At 44.3% G+C, this 17,635-nt stretch overlaps 1 protein-coding gene across 1 annotated transcript in view; it reads left to right on the top strand.

The window, feature by feature from the left end:
* The window catches only part of LOC141157104 (vitellogenin-1-like), a 164,208-nt gene that overhangs the window by 31,839 nt on the left and 114,734 nt on the right, over nt 1-17,635 (top strand). Inside the window, exons 8-13 of the mRNA XM_073643952.1 lie at nt 4,000-4,157; nt 7,093-7,252; nt 8,495-8,620; nt 11,672-11,890; nt 14,059-14,276; nt 14,975-15,072. Coding sequence (XP_073500053.1) covers nt 4,000-4,157; nt 7,093-7,252; nt 8,495-8,620; nt 11,672-11,890; nt 14,059-14,276; nt 14,975-15,072 — 979 coding nt within the window. The remainder of the gene's footprint in view (nt 1-3,999; nt 4,158-7,092; nt 7,253-8,494; nt 8,621-11,671; nt 11,891-14,058; nt 14,277-14,974; nt 15,073-17,635) is intronic.

Here is a 17,635-nt window from a genome sequence, read left to right as displayed (position 1 = left end):
ATAATCAGTAAATGCACCGCAATGTAATTATATCAAGGTAATGATTAACTCTTACTAAATGGCTTCACCGGCCATCGGGGCAAATGCTGAGACTTCAACCATTTAGGAATTTCCATCTCCACCCAAAAAGGGTCGACGATCTTTCATTTACATCCAGGTGTTATATTAGTATTATTACTTTGTTACTGTGTGGCGCTATTATGTGGGCACTGTGTTTGTTGCATTGCTTCTGGCATTAAATGTTCTATTATTTTGAAGTATTATGAAAAGTACAACTGAACTAATGATTTTGCTTCTTTTTAAAAAAAACAAGAGGGGCCCCATCGTGCACAGGAGCCCGACCGATCTCAATTGTGTCGCTGATCGTTGAGGATGTAAATAAATAATGTACAAATAATAAAACTGTGCACAAATATAAGGTATCAGAACCTATAGAAGTCCTGGCAGATAAATCAAGAATAGACCCTGCAAACAAAGACAAAGAACCATCCGAAAATAAAAAATATTACATGTTTTGTTAATTAAATCTAAAAAAGAACATAAAGCAGAGGGGGTGTACTGTATATACAGGGCAAAGAAATGCAAATAAGGTGAGAACTTTATAAAGTGCCGTATGCAAGAATCATTTATTATGATACAGACATTTAGGCTGCGGCTACACGGCCACATTGACCCAAAAGTCCGCCAGGTGTCGCTGCTATATCACAATGCAATACAAGTGAATACGACCCTGAGGACGCTGTGACTAAAGCAAACAAGTCCCAAAAAGTCCAACTGCGTCAGATTTTTTGCACCAAGCTGGTTGCGGTCGCGTTCCCTCGGGGTCACGTTCACTTGTATTACTCTGCGATGTAGAAGCGACACCTGGCGGACTTTGGTCACACGACAGAGATCACAGCCAAAGTCGCTGTGTAGCCCCAACATTATGGTCATTTATGTGCAAAAAATGATTAATACAATAATGATCAAATACTGGAAACATATCGCCCACAAATCTATCAACCTGAATCCACAGTAACACTAATGATCCAGCGAACTGGGAAAACCCAAGAGAGTTACATGTATTCTTGGTACACGGGTAATAAATACCAATCTCTGATGGCCAAATCCTATTCATAAAAAGTCCGAGGTGTCACCAGCCATGCTGCAGTGCCGGCATCCCAGCGGGGAGCCCCTTTATACTGACCACAGGGATCCCCTTCTGCTGCCCTGCCGGCATCCCAGCAAGGAGCCCCCTTTATACTGACCACAGGGATCCCCTTCTGCTGCCCTGCCAGCATCCCAGCAGGGAGCCCCCTTTATACTGACCGCAGAAATCCACTTCTGCTGCAGTGACGGCATCCCAGCATGGAGCCCCCTTTATACTGACCACAGGAATCCCCTTCTGCTGCAGTGCCGACACCCCAGCGGTGAGCCCCCTTTATACTGACCACAGGAATCCCCTTCTGCTGCAGTGCCGGCATCCCAGCGGTGAGCCCCCTTTATACTGACCACAGGGATCCCCTTCTGCCGCGGAGCCAGCATCCCAGCGGTGAGCCCCCTTTATACTGATCACAGGAATCCCCTTCTGCTGCAGTGCCGGCATCCCAGCTGTGAGCCCCCTTTATACTGACCACAGGAATCCCCTTCTGCTGCAGTGCCGGCATCCCATCGGGGAGCCCCCTTTATATTGACCACAGGAATCCCCTTCTGCTGCAGTGCCGGCATCCCAGCGGTGAGCCCCCTTTACACTGACCACAGGAATCCCCTTCTGCTGCAGTGCCGGCATCCCAGCGGGGAGCCCCCTTTATACTTACCACAGGAATCCCCTTCTGCTGCAGTGCTGGCATCCCAGCGGGGAGCCCCCTTTACACTGACCACAGGAATCCCCTTCTGCTGCAGTGCTGGCATCCCAGCGGTGAGCCCCCTTTACACTGACCACAGGAATCCCCTTCTGCTGCAGTGCCGGCATCCCAGCGGTGAGCCCCCTTTACACTGACCACAGGAATCCCCTTCTGCTGCAGTGCCGGCATCCCAGCGGTGAGCCCCCTTTACACTGACCACAGGAATCCCCTTCTGCTGCAGTGCCGGCATCCCAGCGGTGAGCCCCCTTTATACTGACCACAGGGATCCCCTTCTGCCGCGGAGCCAGCATCCCAGCGGTGAGCCCCCTTTATACTGACCACAGGAATCCCCTTCTGCTGCAGTGCCGGCATCCCAGTGGTGAGCCCCCTTTATACTGACCACAGGAATCCCCTTCTGCTGCAGTGCTGGCATCCCAGCGGGGAGCCCCCTTTATATTAACCACAGGAATCCCCTTCTGCTGCAGTGCCGGCATCCCAGCGGTGAGCCCCCTTTACACTGACCACAGGAATCCCCTTCTGCTGCAGTGCTGGCATCCCAGCGGGGAGCCCCCTTTACACTGACCACAGGAATCCCCTTCTGCTGCAGTGCCGGCATCCCAGCGGGGAGCCCCCTTTATACTTACCACAGGAATCCCCTTCTGCTGCAGTGCTGGCATCCCAGCGGGGAGCCCCCTTTACACTGACCACAGGAATCCCCTTCTGCTGCAGTGCCGGCATCCCAGCGGTGAGCCCCCTTTACACTGACCACAGGTATCCCCTTCTGCTGCAGTACCGGCATTCCAGCGGGGAGCCCCCTTTATACTGACCACAGGGATCCCCTTCTGCTGCAGTGCTGGCATCCCAGCGGGGAGCCCCCTTTATATTGACCACAGGAATCCCCTTCTGCTGCAGTGCCGGCATCCCAGCGGTGAGCCCCCTTTACACTGACCACAGGAATCCCCTTCTGCTGCAGTGCCGGCATCCCAGCGGTGAGCCCCCTTTACACTGACCACAGGAATCCCCTTCTGCTGCAGTGCCGGCATCCCAGCGGTGAGCCCCCTTTATACTGACCACAGGGATCCCCTTCTGCCGCGGAGCCAGCATCCCAGCGGTGAGCCCCCTTTATACTGACCACAGGAATCCCCTTCTGCTGCAGTGCCGGCATCCCAGCGGTGAGCCCCCTTTATACTGACCACAGGAATCCCCTTCTGCTGCAGTGCCGGCATCCCAGCGGGGAGCCCCCTTTATATTGACCACAGGAATCCCCTTCTGCTGCAGTGCCGGCATCCCAGTGGTGAGCCCCCTTTACACTGACCACAGGAATCCCCTTCTGCTGCAGTGCTGGCATCCCAGCGGGGAGCCCCCTTTACACTGACCACAGGAATCCCCTTCTGCTGCAGTGCCGGCATCCCAGCGGGGAGCCCCCTTTATACTTACCACAGGAATCCCCTTCTGCTGCAGTGCTGGCATCCCAGCGGGGAGCCCCCTTTACACTGACCACAGGAATCCCCTTCTGCTGCAGTGCCGGCATCCCAGCGGTGAGCCCCCTTTACACTGACCACAGGTATCCCCTTCTGCTGCAGTACCGGCATTCCAGCGGGGAGCCCCCTTTATACTGACCACAGGGATCCCCTTCTGCTGCAGTGCTGGCATCCCAGCGGGGAGCCCCCTTTATATTGACCACAGGAATCTCCTTCTGCTGCAGTGCCGGCATCCCAGCGGGGAGCCCCCTTTATACTGACCACAGGGATCCCCTTCTGCTGCAGTGCTGGCATCCCAGCGGGGAGCCCCCTTTATACTGACCACAGGAATCCCCTTCTGCTGCAGTGCTGGCATCCCAGCGGGGAGCCCCCTTTATACTGACCACAGGAATCCCCTTCTGCTGCGTTGTTGCCATTTTTTCTGTGCGTCACATTTTAACATTTTAGAATTTATTAATTAAAGACTAGATATTTTATTATTTTTCGATGATGCTTTGGTTTTGCCCATTACATGCGTTTTTAGGGGAATCCTCTGTGGCCGCTTATCTCCTAGGCTATGTGCATATATTTGTATCAGTTGCGCCTACTATTGGTCACCCACGGTCATGAAGATTACATCCATCAGCGGCCGCCATCGTACTGCCTGTATGTATGACTTTAGGATATATTATACTAGTTTTCCTTCTCCCTGACAGATTAACGATCTTCTGCACCATCTGGTACAGCACGACGTAGGACCATTATCTAAGATGTCGCCAGAGAAGTTTGTGGAGTTGGTGAAACTTTTGCGATTGTTAAACTATGAAAATATTGTGAACTTATGGAAACAGTTTTCAGGAAGGACTCATTACAGGTAAGGAGGAATGTTTGTATCCGTGGGGTAAAATGGATGGGAAAACTGCCGTCGTTCCAGAGATAAACGTCTTTGTTGTCCTATTGGCCATGAAGACTTGGAGATCAGACTTGGGTTGATCGTCTACTTTGACTTGGAGATTTGAAGAAACTTTCCTTTTTTGTGATGTTACTTAGAAAAGAAGATCTTCTATCCCATAAAGATTTCCTCTACACCTATAGAAAGTGAAGCCATAATTTAGTTTGGACCCAACTTTTCCTGTGCAAGTCCCAAGTCTCCAAAGACAATGCAGCGCAGACTAGAGCTGGTACAAAGGTGCCGGTCTCTCCCTAAACTTGCACTGTCCTGGTCATGTGTCCAGCTATCCGATCTCAGAATAGACGGTTTTTCTTTTGAATATAGAAGAGTTGCTACTTTTACATATGAGCTATGTCTCAGATTGCAACCATATAAGCTGCAATACCGGGCTCATCCTGTTGACTAAAGTGGCGCCGTTTCTGGGGAATAAAGCAAGATCTTATTATAACACATTTACTTTTAGAAAAAAGAGATGTAAAAACTTGATTATGTTTGGATTAAATCTGTATTTTTTTCCGTTTTTAGATGACTAAAATTGCATAAATTAGAACCAATTAGAATCATTCGAATGACCTTGACCTTTGATCTTTTCTTGTTTCGGGGGAAAACCTTACTTAGACAATGGGAGCATTTTTCTTCTATTGTTTCATGTGTGGACAGATCTATTGGCAGTAGAGATCAAATCTGTGTCACATTTTTAAGAATTTGCAGGGTCCAGTGATTTTGAACAATTTGTGATTTACTTTATGCGAATTGTAAAAATTGACCATTTACACGTTGCAGAATATTGCATCAGTCAGTCACATGACCTTGGGTGCAGCCACGCAGGCTTCCCCATAATGCTTTGCAGTTATCATATCATGTTGTCTAGCACAGCCAATCAGGAAGGATTATTATAGCCTGTATAAAAGCCAAGGCAAGGAATGTAGCAGCCAATTTAGAGTGAATCTGGATAGTGAGAGGACGTCACATCTTACTGATCAGCAATAGAGATAGGGGGTAGAAAGCTATAAAACACTGAAAAAACAAAAAATTCGCTCATCTCTAATTGTCAGCTTTATGTTCTCTATTTTGCTGGATACCTTCTTCTGCCATGTCTGTGCACCAATGCTCTCCATATTGTTCGTGCATTTTCCAACTACCAAATCTTTTTTCACTCTGCTCTGGAAGAATCACATAAGTTTTTACCAAACTCGAAGTGAAGTTAAACTAAAAATGTCAGGATCGCCTGTCTAATATGTACGGCTGTGCTTAAAGCGAATCTGTCAGATAGTTTCTGATTTGTAATCTTACAGCAGGATGATGTAGGGGCCGAGAGCCTGATTCCAGCAAGGTGTCAGTTTACTGGGTGCAATAGTTGTGATACATCACTGTTTTCTTTGTTACAGATGTAACAGCTTGGAATGTTGAGCTGTCTATAGCCCCGCCCACATCACTGATTTGAAGCTTTCTGTCTATAGCCCCGCCCACATCACTGATTTGCAGCTTTCTGTCTATAGCACCGCCCACACCACTGATTGGCAGCTTTCTGTATATAGCCCCGCCCACACCACTTATTGGCAGCTTTCTGTCTATAGCCCCGCCCACATCACTGACTGGCAGATTTCCGTGTATAGCCCTGCCCACACCACTGATTGGCAGCTTTCTGTATATAGCCCCGCCCAGACCACTGATTGGCAGCTTTCTGTGTGTAGCCCTGCCCACACCACTGATTGTCAGCTTTCTTTGTATAGCCCCGCCCACACCACTGAGTGGCAGCTTTCTGTGTCTAGCCCTGCCCACACCACTGAGTGGCAGCTTTCTGTGTCTAGCCCTGCCCACACCACTGAGTGGCAGCTTTCTGTGTATAGCCCCGCCCACACCACTGATTGGCAGCTTTCTGTGTGTAGCCCTGCCCACACCACTGATTGGCAGCTTTTTGTCTACAGCCCTGCCCACACCACTGATTGGCAGCTTTCTGTGTACAGCCCCGCCCACACCACTGATTGGCAGCATTTTTGTGCACATTGTATATTTACAGAATGCTACTAATTAGTGCTGGGAGTAGGATACCACTAGGAAGCACAAGATACCAAGTCCTGTAGAGATAATCTCCTGCTGATAAAACACTGATTGTATTGAAACAGTTAAACACAGCCTAGTAAGTGACACAATGCTGGAGTCAGGGTCTCTGCCCCAACAACATGCCGATCTCTGATTGCATAGGAAAAGCCTACTGACAGACTTCCCTCAACCTCTTCCTCTACAGTGGATGTCGGAGTAAAGAAGGATTGGGTATATTGGATTTTTACATGCGTGATCCCTTTTTCTAATGGGAAATAAGCCACCACCAGAGGTATCTGGCCACTTAATTACACACGATTCAGTTAAATTGTTGTGACTAACAAGAGTTACATTCAATACAAATCTTATTAATTACAAAAAAAAAGCAGCTTACCTCGGGACACCTGTGATTGCAGACTGCAGAGGTGGCCGGAGACTGCAGAGGTGGCCGGTAATCTTGACAAAGAGCCATAAATTATAAAGGTAAAAAACCGATCCATTCTGAGAATTTATAATAAGAAGTAATTAGCAAAAATGTATTGTTTTTTACAGACACTTTGCAATTTTTTTACCATTTAAGACTTTGACACAAACACAATCCCTTCAGCTGAAATGAAATGTGGAATTTCCCAAAAGCAAAAGCAAAATCCTGAGCAGAGATCCACCGAGGAGATAACTCAGGCTTCCTTAGATTGTATTTATTATCAAGGTTCGCAATAATCCGGAATATCTGATAATCAGGTTATAGGTGGACTTTGAGGAACTTTACTGTTTATTTTTCTCACTTTTCTGTTTTTTTGCCTTTTGTTTCCAGGCGCTGGTTTTTAGACGCCGTTCCTTCCATCGGTAATCATTTGTCACTAAGGTTTTTAAAGGTGAAGCTCCGAGAACTGAGCGAGTTTGAAGCCGCACAGTCTGTACCGCTGGCTTTACATTTAATTAAAGCGGATCGGGAGGCAATGGCAGAAGCGAAGGTACTGAACATCATGTCATAGTTCATCTAAATGGAACACTTGAAAGTCACACTTTGCAGTTCTCTCCGCTTCCTTCCTGCGGCTGAATTATAGCGTCACTGACAGAAGATAAAATGATGGAACGGGGTCAATTAAATGATAAAAAATTGCTTCTCCTTAGCAGAATAAACACGGCTGCAATAAGCTGCAATGCAGATGCCCCGGGGGTAACTGCGGAAGTGACAACTGCGTCGCTCTGATCCAAAAAATGAGGTTGGAGCAGTTGTCAAGTCTTCAAGCTAAAGATGAAGAATTACGTGTTTTACCCGATTCCGAACATCGTGGTCCTTCCAGCATAATTCAGTTTAAAGGCATAGAGGCAGGGTACGTGACTGCTCCTGGCCTGACGCAGTAGATTTTACTTGCAGAATGAATTAAAGGGATATCTGAGAATTGTCCAAGAAGAGAAAGCGTTAAAACATAATAGAACAAAAACTAAGAAATTACTTATCCATTGAGTCACTAGTGGCGCCGCTCTGGTGGTCCCTGCCGGTTCTGCAATGATGATGCCCTAAGATTCAGCAAATTACTGCCCTCAGTGGTCACATGCCGTACAGGCAGACATCACTGGACACACAATGTAGTAGTGGCTACAGAGTGGAATAAAACCTTTTTTTTTTATTTATTTTTTTTTTATTTCGGCTTTCTTTTGTGAAGTCTAAGTGGGCGTTATCGCACAGATTTCACTAGAGGCGTGGACTTCTTCTCCCTGTATGATGCTGACCAATCATAAGCAATGTAAGAAGCTTATGTAATAAAAATACATCCAAGCCCCCATTAATCTGGAGTCGGCCATCGCTATGTCTTGTGGCAGGAATTTCAATGTGTCACTGCTCTTACAGTAAAGAACCCCTTCTATGATGATGGCGAAACCTTCTCTCCTTTCTTCATAGAGGATTCCCCCTTGTTTCGGCTACTGAATAAGGTCTCTACATTGTCTACTAATATATTTGCACCCAGGAGTCAGGTCATCCATTAACTAGCCACTTTCCAATCTAAGTAGCCACAATTTGGGCTATCCTCCTCATTTGATGGGTCTTCTTGATTTGTGACAATGAATATTTACAACAGTTTTAAATATCTTATGAATTGCGTTCCTCTGCCTGTAAGGATGATTTTACGGTAATATTTTTCTCGTGCTCTCATTTCTCATGACTTTTTTCGGTAAATATCACATAATGCAGATTTTATTATCTATTCCAGTCTTTACTGGAGGCTGTGAAGTCCGGACATCGTCCTCTACTCCGGAAAGTAGCTTATCTCGCCTATGGATCATTGGTATATAAGTTCTGCAGCACAGAGGATTTATGCCCAGAACAAGCTCTGCAGGTAATTACCACAACGTCTAATCATACATATGTAACATTACTGACCATTGTTGACCAGAACTGACCTCAGTAAATTAGCTCTTCTTCTGGGGACCCTTAGGATGGGGCTAGATGGTGACTTTGGGGGCTAGAGAGGTCACACAGCCATCCATTGATATGAATGGAGGCTGTGTAATACTTGCGGGGGCACTGCAGATAAAGCGAGTACTTACTGCCAGGATTCTAACATCAAATCACTGGGGAGTCCATGAAAAGGACACTTTGTGATCTGCTAATTGTCAAGTGACCCTTCTAACAAGAATTTTCCCAATGTGGTGAACCCCTTTAATATGTGTTCAAGTGCAAAAATAGGTGCATTATGTTGAAAAAAATAAAAATTAGCTCCTTTATGCAAAGTAATGTATATCTAGATCAGCGCTGGGGTCACTGAGTGTGGAAGGGGCTTAACAGCTGAGCTTCCTCCACACACAGGCGATGCTGGCCTCTGTCTCTAACAGCAGCTGCCGGAACTGAGCTCTGATTGCTGCTGTTAACCATTTAGATGCTGCTGTTAACCATTTAGATGCTGCTGTTAATTTTTTTTTTTTTTCACCATTTCACTGCACTTGTAATTTTTTTTTCCTGTTTTTCAAGTACATATTATGGTAAAATAAGTGGTATAATTTAAAATTATAACACGTCCCACAAACAAAACAAGCCCTCATATGGTTTGGAGACGGAAAATTAAAATAGATGTAGGAAAAAAAAAAAAAAGCACATAAAAGAAAATCACTCAGTCATGAAGGGATTAAAATATATATTTTTATTATCAAATGTAATAGGTTAAAAAATATACCTTTCTATGCAATTTGGTACAGTTACGGTAAAAAAAAAAATAAGGCTGAATCGAGCTTTCCATTTGATTTCCTCTATCTGAAATATTTGTCAGTTTCCGCTGCCATAAAAAAAAAAAAAACGTTAACATTGAAAATGAAATTAATTCTGAACACGTGAATAGCAGAGAAGACGTCTTCTCAATTGCCCAGACGGGAAACAAAACATCAGCTTTATCTGGAAGTAAATGTGTTGTATCTCTGAATTCATGGAGTCGGCCGAACGCCGCTGCCAAAGTGAGCGCGACTTCCCGCCCACAATGTAATCATATCATGTCTCATTGAAGCTAATGCGCTTACAGAGGAGAGCGCCGCACGATTAGACGGCATAATGCTGCTAGCAATGAGAATGTCAGCTTTAATTCACTATCAGCAGAAAAAAAATGTATTATTTCATTTCTGCTAGGTCATAGATTTCCGGTGACTACAAAGCTGCCGAATTCTATATTCAAATTGCTTCGTCCCGGAGAGATGAAGGAATATAGAATGTCAGGACCCGGCCATTGTGCAATCCATTCCTCCAGGAGCTGTGGGGGTCATTGTGTGGTCTGGATGTAGTACCCTGCACGGCCAGATGACTAGGAAGGGCGCTGTGCACAACGTTAGATCAGCACTGCAGCTCTTCAGTCATAGGATCGGGGATGATCCCAGAGGTCAGACCCCTCTATAAAGTCATGGCATATCACTTTCTAGCCCCCTTTAGAGGGAATGTATCACATTTATTATTTTAGAATAAATAATGTTGCATTTTATTTTCTTCTAGTCTGTTGGGGGTCTTTCTGTGATTGTTGTTTCTTATTAGACTGCGCATAACTATGGGGGCCGCCATCGTGCCTGAACGAACGTTAAACATGAGTAGACGTGCTTTACGTCAGCCATAAGCAGTAATAGAACCATTGACTTCAAAAGGAGTGTTGGGGGCATGTTCTATAATCTGCACAGAAGTCTATGTACAGGAAGGGGGAGTAGGTGGGCTGTGACATAACGTATTGGCTTCTATGAAAGAATGTTGTGGGCATGCTCTGTATCCTGTGCTGAGGTCATTGTGCAGTGAGGTGGAGGAGGTGAGCTGTGACATCATCTGTTATTTTCTTTATGAGAGTCTTGTGGGCATGCTCTCTATCTTGTGCTGAGGTCATTGTGTAGTGAGGGAGGGAAGGTGAGCTGTGACATCATCTATTATCTTCTTTATGAGAGTCTTGTAGGCAGGCTCTCTATCTTGTGCTGAGGTCATTGTGTAGTGAGGGAGGGAAGGTGAGCTGTGACATCATCTATTATCTTCTTTATGAGAGTCTTGTGGGCATGCTCTCTATCTTGTGCTGAGGTCATTGTGTAGTGAGGGAGGGAAGGTGAGCTGTGACATCATCTATTATCTTCTTTATGAGAGTCTTGTGGGCATGCTCTCTATCTTGTGCTGAGGTCATTGTGTAGTGAGGGAGGGAAGGTGAGCTGTGACATCATCTATTGTCTTCTTTATGAGAGTCTTGTGGGCATGCTCTGTATCCTGCACTGAGGTCATTATGTAGTGAGGTGGAGGAGGTGAGCTGTGACATAACCTACTGGCTTCTATGAAAGAATGTTGTGGCCATGCTCTCTATCCTGTGCTGAGGTCATTGTGCAGTGAGGTGGAGGAGGTGAGCTGTAGCATCATCTGTTTTCTTCTCTGGGAGAGTCTTTTGTGCCTGCTCTCTATCCTGCACTGAGGTCATTGTGTAGTGAGGTGGAGGAGGTGAGCTGTGACATCATCTGTTCTCTTCTCTGAGAATCTTGTGTGCCTGCTCTCTATCCTGCACTGAGGTCATTGTGTAGTGAGGAGGAGGAGGTGAGCTGTGACATCACCTATTGTGAATGATGGATCCTGATATTACTTGTGATTGTTATCCTGCCTGTGCTGATAATGAGATGACTGCTGAAAAGTGATTTCTACAGAACAGTGTCAGTGTTATATTATTGTCTGTGGTCAGAGGGAAATCTGGAAGATTTTAGGATATTGTTATGTAAATATTCATCTAGAAAATGAAAATGAAATTAATAAAAAAGCTGTGAAATATAATTAACATAAAAACTAGAGTGAAGCATTTGCTGATGACACTTTCTTCCGTATTCGTTGCATTTTACTGTGAGACGTCCGATCATTCACACCTGGAATCTAGAACTTTCCGTGTTTTCTTCTTTTTTAGCCTCTTTATGATCTTCTGTCTGAAGCGACGGAGTCTGTACATAACGAGGACCTCGTCCTGGCCCTGAAGTCTCTTGGAAATGCCGGACAAGTGGTCTCTATGAAGCGGATCATGAAGTATATTCCCAGATTCTCCTCCTTGGCATCCACCCTATCACTGCCAGTCCAGGCGGTTGCTGTAACGTCCTTGAGAAACATAGCAAAGAAACATCCCACCAAGGTACCTAAACGCCCATCCATGGGTCACGGAAAACGAGCCACGGATTGTTGTAGAGACGCGTTCCTCCACCAACGGCCCAGGAGCCCCGGTGGCCTCTTGTCCTCTGCATGAGGGACATCAGACACTGAAAGCTAACGATATTATTTTTTCCGAAATAACACCGGGGACAAAAAATGGTATAAAACCAGTCAACCCTATATATCTGGCCACTGGCTACCAGTTAAGAACTATATCACTAGCCACTAGCTGAAGAGCCACATCCCTGGCCATTACACACCAGCTACGAGTCCCATCACTGCTCACATCATGGGCCGTCTACAATAAGTTTGAAAAAACTTAATTTAACTCTGCTCTTTTCCTATTGGGGCTCCAAGTCTAATCTCCTTATTCTAGACCCACAAGAGGGTAATTTTTTTAACAGGAGGCTAAGAAATCAGTAAATCTCAGGAAACTCAGGAGACTATTTGGCGAACATACAACTCCATGTTAGATCCCGTGCCGCAAGACACCAGTGCTAACCACTGAGCCACCATGCCCTCCATGCATGCCCATATGTACAAGGGTGTAGTTACAGAGTTCAGATACTCGAGGGGGAGGAAATATCTCTATATCTCTTATAAAGAAACCAGTTTTATAAATTCCACATAGTAGGGGGGACCAGTAATAGATTTTACAGGAAGACACCAGAGTTTTAGATTTCTCTCCTGCATACGTGAATTGGCATAAAAATCCTAATATAGCTCCCATTTGTTATGATACTGGCGTAGTACTGCTGGAAACCAGTGGCTGAAGGAGCATTAGCAGGAACAGCAAGCGGTAGTAGCAGTTCTTGGAGTTTAGAAAAGGAGTTGTAGGAAACAATCCGTAGATAAGTGAGAACCGTCTCGGTAAGAATGTTCAGGAGCTGGAAACTGGAACTAGGCTAACAGCTAGACACAATACTCAAGCAATGAGCGAGAGATCTATGCAGCTTTAAGTAGACCCAAACAGGAAACAAGATGGATTGCACAGGTTCAGAATCTGCCATCTTGGTAAAGGGCAATTGCAGAACACAACAGCAGCCTCCAGTGGTAATGAGTGGGATTGCAGCACAATCATTAAGGTGAGCAATAGCAGCCACTAGTGGGTCAAACTGTAGAAGGACAACAGGAAATCTGACACAATTATACTTGGTGCACAGATGTGTCCTTCCTTACCTTTCTTTTTTGCCTCTGCATATCAGAAGATGAGTGTCACGATAAAACCAGCTTTGAAAGAAAACTGTTTTTGAGATACTTTAGCCACCTAGTGGTTGTGATGTGAGTTGCAGCCGGCTAAGAATTTTGCGAACGCACCACAATAATATATTAATGGCTGGACACATCTGTAGATCACTGACTAAAAAAGGTAGACCTTTATTGTAGAGTTGAATTTTATTGGAACCTTCTTTATTAACACTTTGTTGACTTTCTTCCCCACTCAGAACCAGTTATAAAGAGGTTTTCTAATCTTAAATAGATAAAATTGAAAAGTGCTGTAAAAACAAACAACTTTGCCATTTACTTCCGCTCTGAAAAACAGAAGGATTAATAGCTCTATAGTTAGCTGCTTGTTGTCCATGTTACCGGCCACTGCTGCAGACTACCAGAAGTGGCCATACTCCTAGGCAAGGAGAGCAATGCTTACAAGCTCTTTGCTCTGGAGCTTGCATGTGCTGCTCTAAAGATGGCTGTATCTAGGGCCAGCAACCCCACTAAGTGATTGGTGCAAGTAGGTTCACAATGTTTGGTAATGTAATCCCCGCTCCATGCAGATCCTTTTCCCAATTTGGAGAATTTTTTTTTTTTTTAGACTTTTTTTAATCTCTGTAAAGAACAGAATATAGTGCGACTGTCCGATACAATTCATTCCTGCAGAGTTTAGCCTGGAATCAGTTCATCTTCTCATTCTCTCAACTCATTTTCCTTTACCAGTGAAAGAAAATAAGTTCTGAACTCCCGCTGTGCTGGAAACGAGCAGCCTCTGATCCGGCGCCACCTGTGGCCACCGTCCTACTGTGCAACCGTTATAAATCCAGCCCAGCGCATCTCACAAACAAATTAACTTGTTTCCATACATATACTTGGTGAAATGTATCCAACGCGTTTGAAAGAAGAAATCCTGTTTATTTTTCCAATTCTTCCATTTAGGTTTCGGATATTTGCCTTCAGTTGTATTTGGACTCGCAGCAACACCCAGCGATCCGAATGATAGCCGCGGGGCTCGTTATGAGCAACAAGCCGACGGCTACTGTGGTGATGACCGTGGCCAAGTCTCTGATGAAGGAGAGTGACATGCATGTGGGCAGCTTTGTGTATTATTTAATGAAGCGGCTGAGTGAAAGTGTCACACCCGATCTTCAAGATGTGTAAGTCGGTCCTGGGGGGGGGCTCAGCGGGTCTTATACTGGATGCTACGCTTACAGTGGGGGGGAGCTGTCATCACATGTGACTACGGCAAAATAAAAGTCGATTTTCAGAAAGTAAAAAGTCAAAATAAACTTGCAGCATCAGGTGTGTTTAGATACATTTGAAAAAAACTTGATAAAAAATTTTTAATATTTTTGAAAACTCCAAAAAAAAGAATAGATGATGTTGTAGAAGGGGATCATTTTGGCCGTGCAGAGTTGAACTCATTTGGGTTTTCTACTTATAGTTTCCGCAAACTTTTAGACATTAATGGAGCAGCTCAACACTTCCCATTCATTTCTGTGCTCGCAAAACTCTCAACAGGCTGCAGTTCAAGATCACAACCACTGGGTGGCCACATATAGACACGGATAGAATGAACATCTCCCGACAGAGTATCACAAAAAAATGATTTATTCTAAGCTGCTCAGGCATCCCACCCATCTTGGGTTTATGTTAAGCCAAGATAAAAGATAATGAAGGACAAAGTTGTAATTTATTCTTTCCCCAAGATTATTTAAAGTTTTCAGATAATACATAATAAGTCTCGTGTTATTTAATATCATCCAATCACAACTTCAAATCTGCATGAAGTTGAGCCGGGTTTACAATCTTCCTCTATAGCTCTATACCGATAAGACACGTCTTGTCTTAACAGGGCCGCAGTCTGCAACATGGCAGTCGTCATCCTGAAGTCCAAATATGAAGTCACGAGAAATGAATTTCTCGGTCAGTTTCGTTATGACGCGTTTTCAGGTAAGGAAAAAAAAATCAATAGGAAAACTCCATAATGAGCTTCAAAAAGGGGAAGATAGCAAGGGAAACTGGAACGATCTGTGCTTATAGGGACTTTGTCAGTAGGATCCGTCCTCCTCAGCCGTCTACGTAGGCATGGGATTACCCCACTGACAGATTCCCTTTAAATCAACTTTTTTTGTGTTAAATGTATTTTCCAAAAATTGTTGACAATATTTTTTCCCTATCACAATCTATGGCAATTTTCACACCGGACAATGGAGGGTTTTTTTTTTTAGACTTTAAATTTCTTGTTGTTTCAGGAAATCCACATTTACATTAATCACAATGAACAAACTCTGACCCTATATATTATATTAAAGCATCTAATGAGTAAAGGTCATTGTGAAGGGAGGGGGAGGAGGTGAGCTGGGACATCAGCGATTGTGAATGTTGAATCCTGTGTTAACTATTGTATACAGAGGTATTATCAGTCATTGTACAAGAGGAGGAGGAGGTGAGCTGTGACATCACCTATTGTGAATGGTGAATCCGGTGTTATCTACTGTATATAGAGGTGTGATCAGTCATTGTACAGGAGGAGGAGGTGAGCTGTGACATCACCTATTGTGAATGGTGAATCCTGTGTTATCTACTGTATATAGAGGTGTTATCAGTCATTGTACAGGAGGAGGAGGTGAGCTGTGACATCACCTATTGTGAATGATGGATCCTGTGTTATCTACTGTATATAGAGGTGATATCAGTCATTGTACAGGAGGAGGAGGAGGTGAGCTGTGACATCACCTATTGTGAATGATGGATCCTGTGTTATCTACTGTATATAGAGGTGATATCAGTCATTGTACAGGAGGAGGAGGAGGTGAGCTGTGATATCACCTATTGTGAATGGTGGATCCTGTGTTATCTACTGTATATAGAGGTGTTATCAGTCATTGTACAGGAGGAGAAGGAGGTGAGCTGTGATATCACCTATTGTGAATGGTGGATCCTGTGTTATCTACTGTATATAGAGGTGTTATCAGTCATTGTTCTGCTGCCTCTGATCATAAGGAAACTGCTGGAAACTTTTCCAAAAATTACAGGAAGTCTGAATGCCCCGTCACACTTAGTGTCGCTACAGCGATCCCGACAACGATACGACCTGTCAGGGATCGTTGCTGCATCGCTATGTGATCGCTGGTGAGATGTCAAACAGGCGATCAGGGGAGCAGCGACATTGTGGAAAGAATCTTTCCACGATGTCCTGCTCCTGGTTACCAGTCTGCTGAAGCAGGAGCAGGCTGGTAACCATGATAAACATCGGGTTACTAAGAGCGCGTGCGCTGTTTATCATGGTTACCAGCCTAATCGCTGGTCCCGCTGGTCACACACAGCGATGTGTGCTGACCAGCGGGAGGGCAAAGACCAAAAAATGGTCCAGGACACTTTGCAGCGATCAGCGACCTCACAGCAGGGGCCTGATCGCTGCAAAGTGTCACACATAGCGACATCGCTGGTGAGGTTGCTGTTGCGTCACCAAAACCGTGACACAGCAGCGATCTCGCTAGGTGAGATGGGGGCTTGAGTCTAAAATAGCCCCAGTGGCTGGTGTGAAAATTGCAAGATGGCTAGTTTTGTTTTTAAATAAAGATTGTGATATGAAAAAAACCATTACCAACATTAAAAAAATACACGTCACACAAAAGCCAGATTTAAATAACAGGTCATTTTCTGACAATTGCTTCCCTATAAACTATTTCAATCAGCAGACACATTTTTATTTTTGTTTTTGTCTCTCTGCATTTCAACAGCCATAACTTTACTATTATTTTTCACCATTGTAGCTGTGAGGCCTTGTTTTATAAGGGAAAAACCGGAATGATTTTTGGGCACTTATAGGAGGTACATATAAGTCACTATGTAATTTTTTACATTTTGTTTTGTTATGCGTAAATATTGAAAATTATTTTATATATATATATAATTTTTTTTTTTTTTCATAGCCTGTTGAAATAGCACATGGTGTTATGATCATGAGTGTATCTAAAATGTAAAGATACTTTGGTGATATATTGTATTTTTTTTGCACTTTTTACCTATATTTTATATATTTTTAGATTTGATATATAATATGTCTCCTAAGAGGCCATAAAAAAATTGTTAAGGAACATTATTTTGTTTATTTTATTATGCTGAATTTACAATAACTGGGGCATCCACCTGGCTGCTGGCTTCCAAAAAAAATGCCACCCCTGTCTACAGGTTGTGTCTAATATTTCACTTTTACAAGAAAAACAGAGTTCTGAAAGAAAGGGATCTGATATTGAAACTTTGCTCCATCGAAGTGAATGGGGGTCACTTGCAATACCTCACGTGACCTGTAGACAAGGGTGGCGCTGTTTTTGGATGAAAGTTAGCAAATAAAGTTACCATAGGTTAACTTAGTAGAAATAAACATTTTGGCCGCTATGTATTCTTGCTAGTTGGGTTTCTACGTCACCTTTTTATATAGGGATCCATTACAATTGGACTTTTGCTGCTGATTTCTATCTATGTGAATGAAACCATTTTGTTCTGTAAT

This window comes from Phyllobates terribilis, unplaced genomic scaffold (genome assembly GCF_046119375.1).
Source record: "Phyllobates terribilis strain yellow unplaced genomic scaffold, ASM4611937v1 Scaffold_8__6_contigs__length_399053987, whole genome shotgun sequence".
NCBI classification, from domain to species: domain Eukaryota; kingdom Metazoa; phylum Chordata; class Amphibia; order Anura; family Dendrobatidae; genus Phyllobates; species Phyllobates terribilis.
The sequence above is the reverse complement of the archived record's forward strand: the minus strand, read 5'-3'. Positions and strand labels throughout refer to the sequence as shown.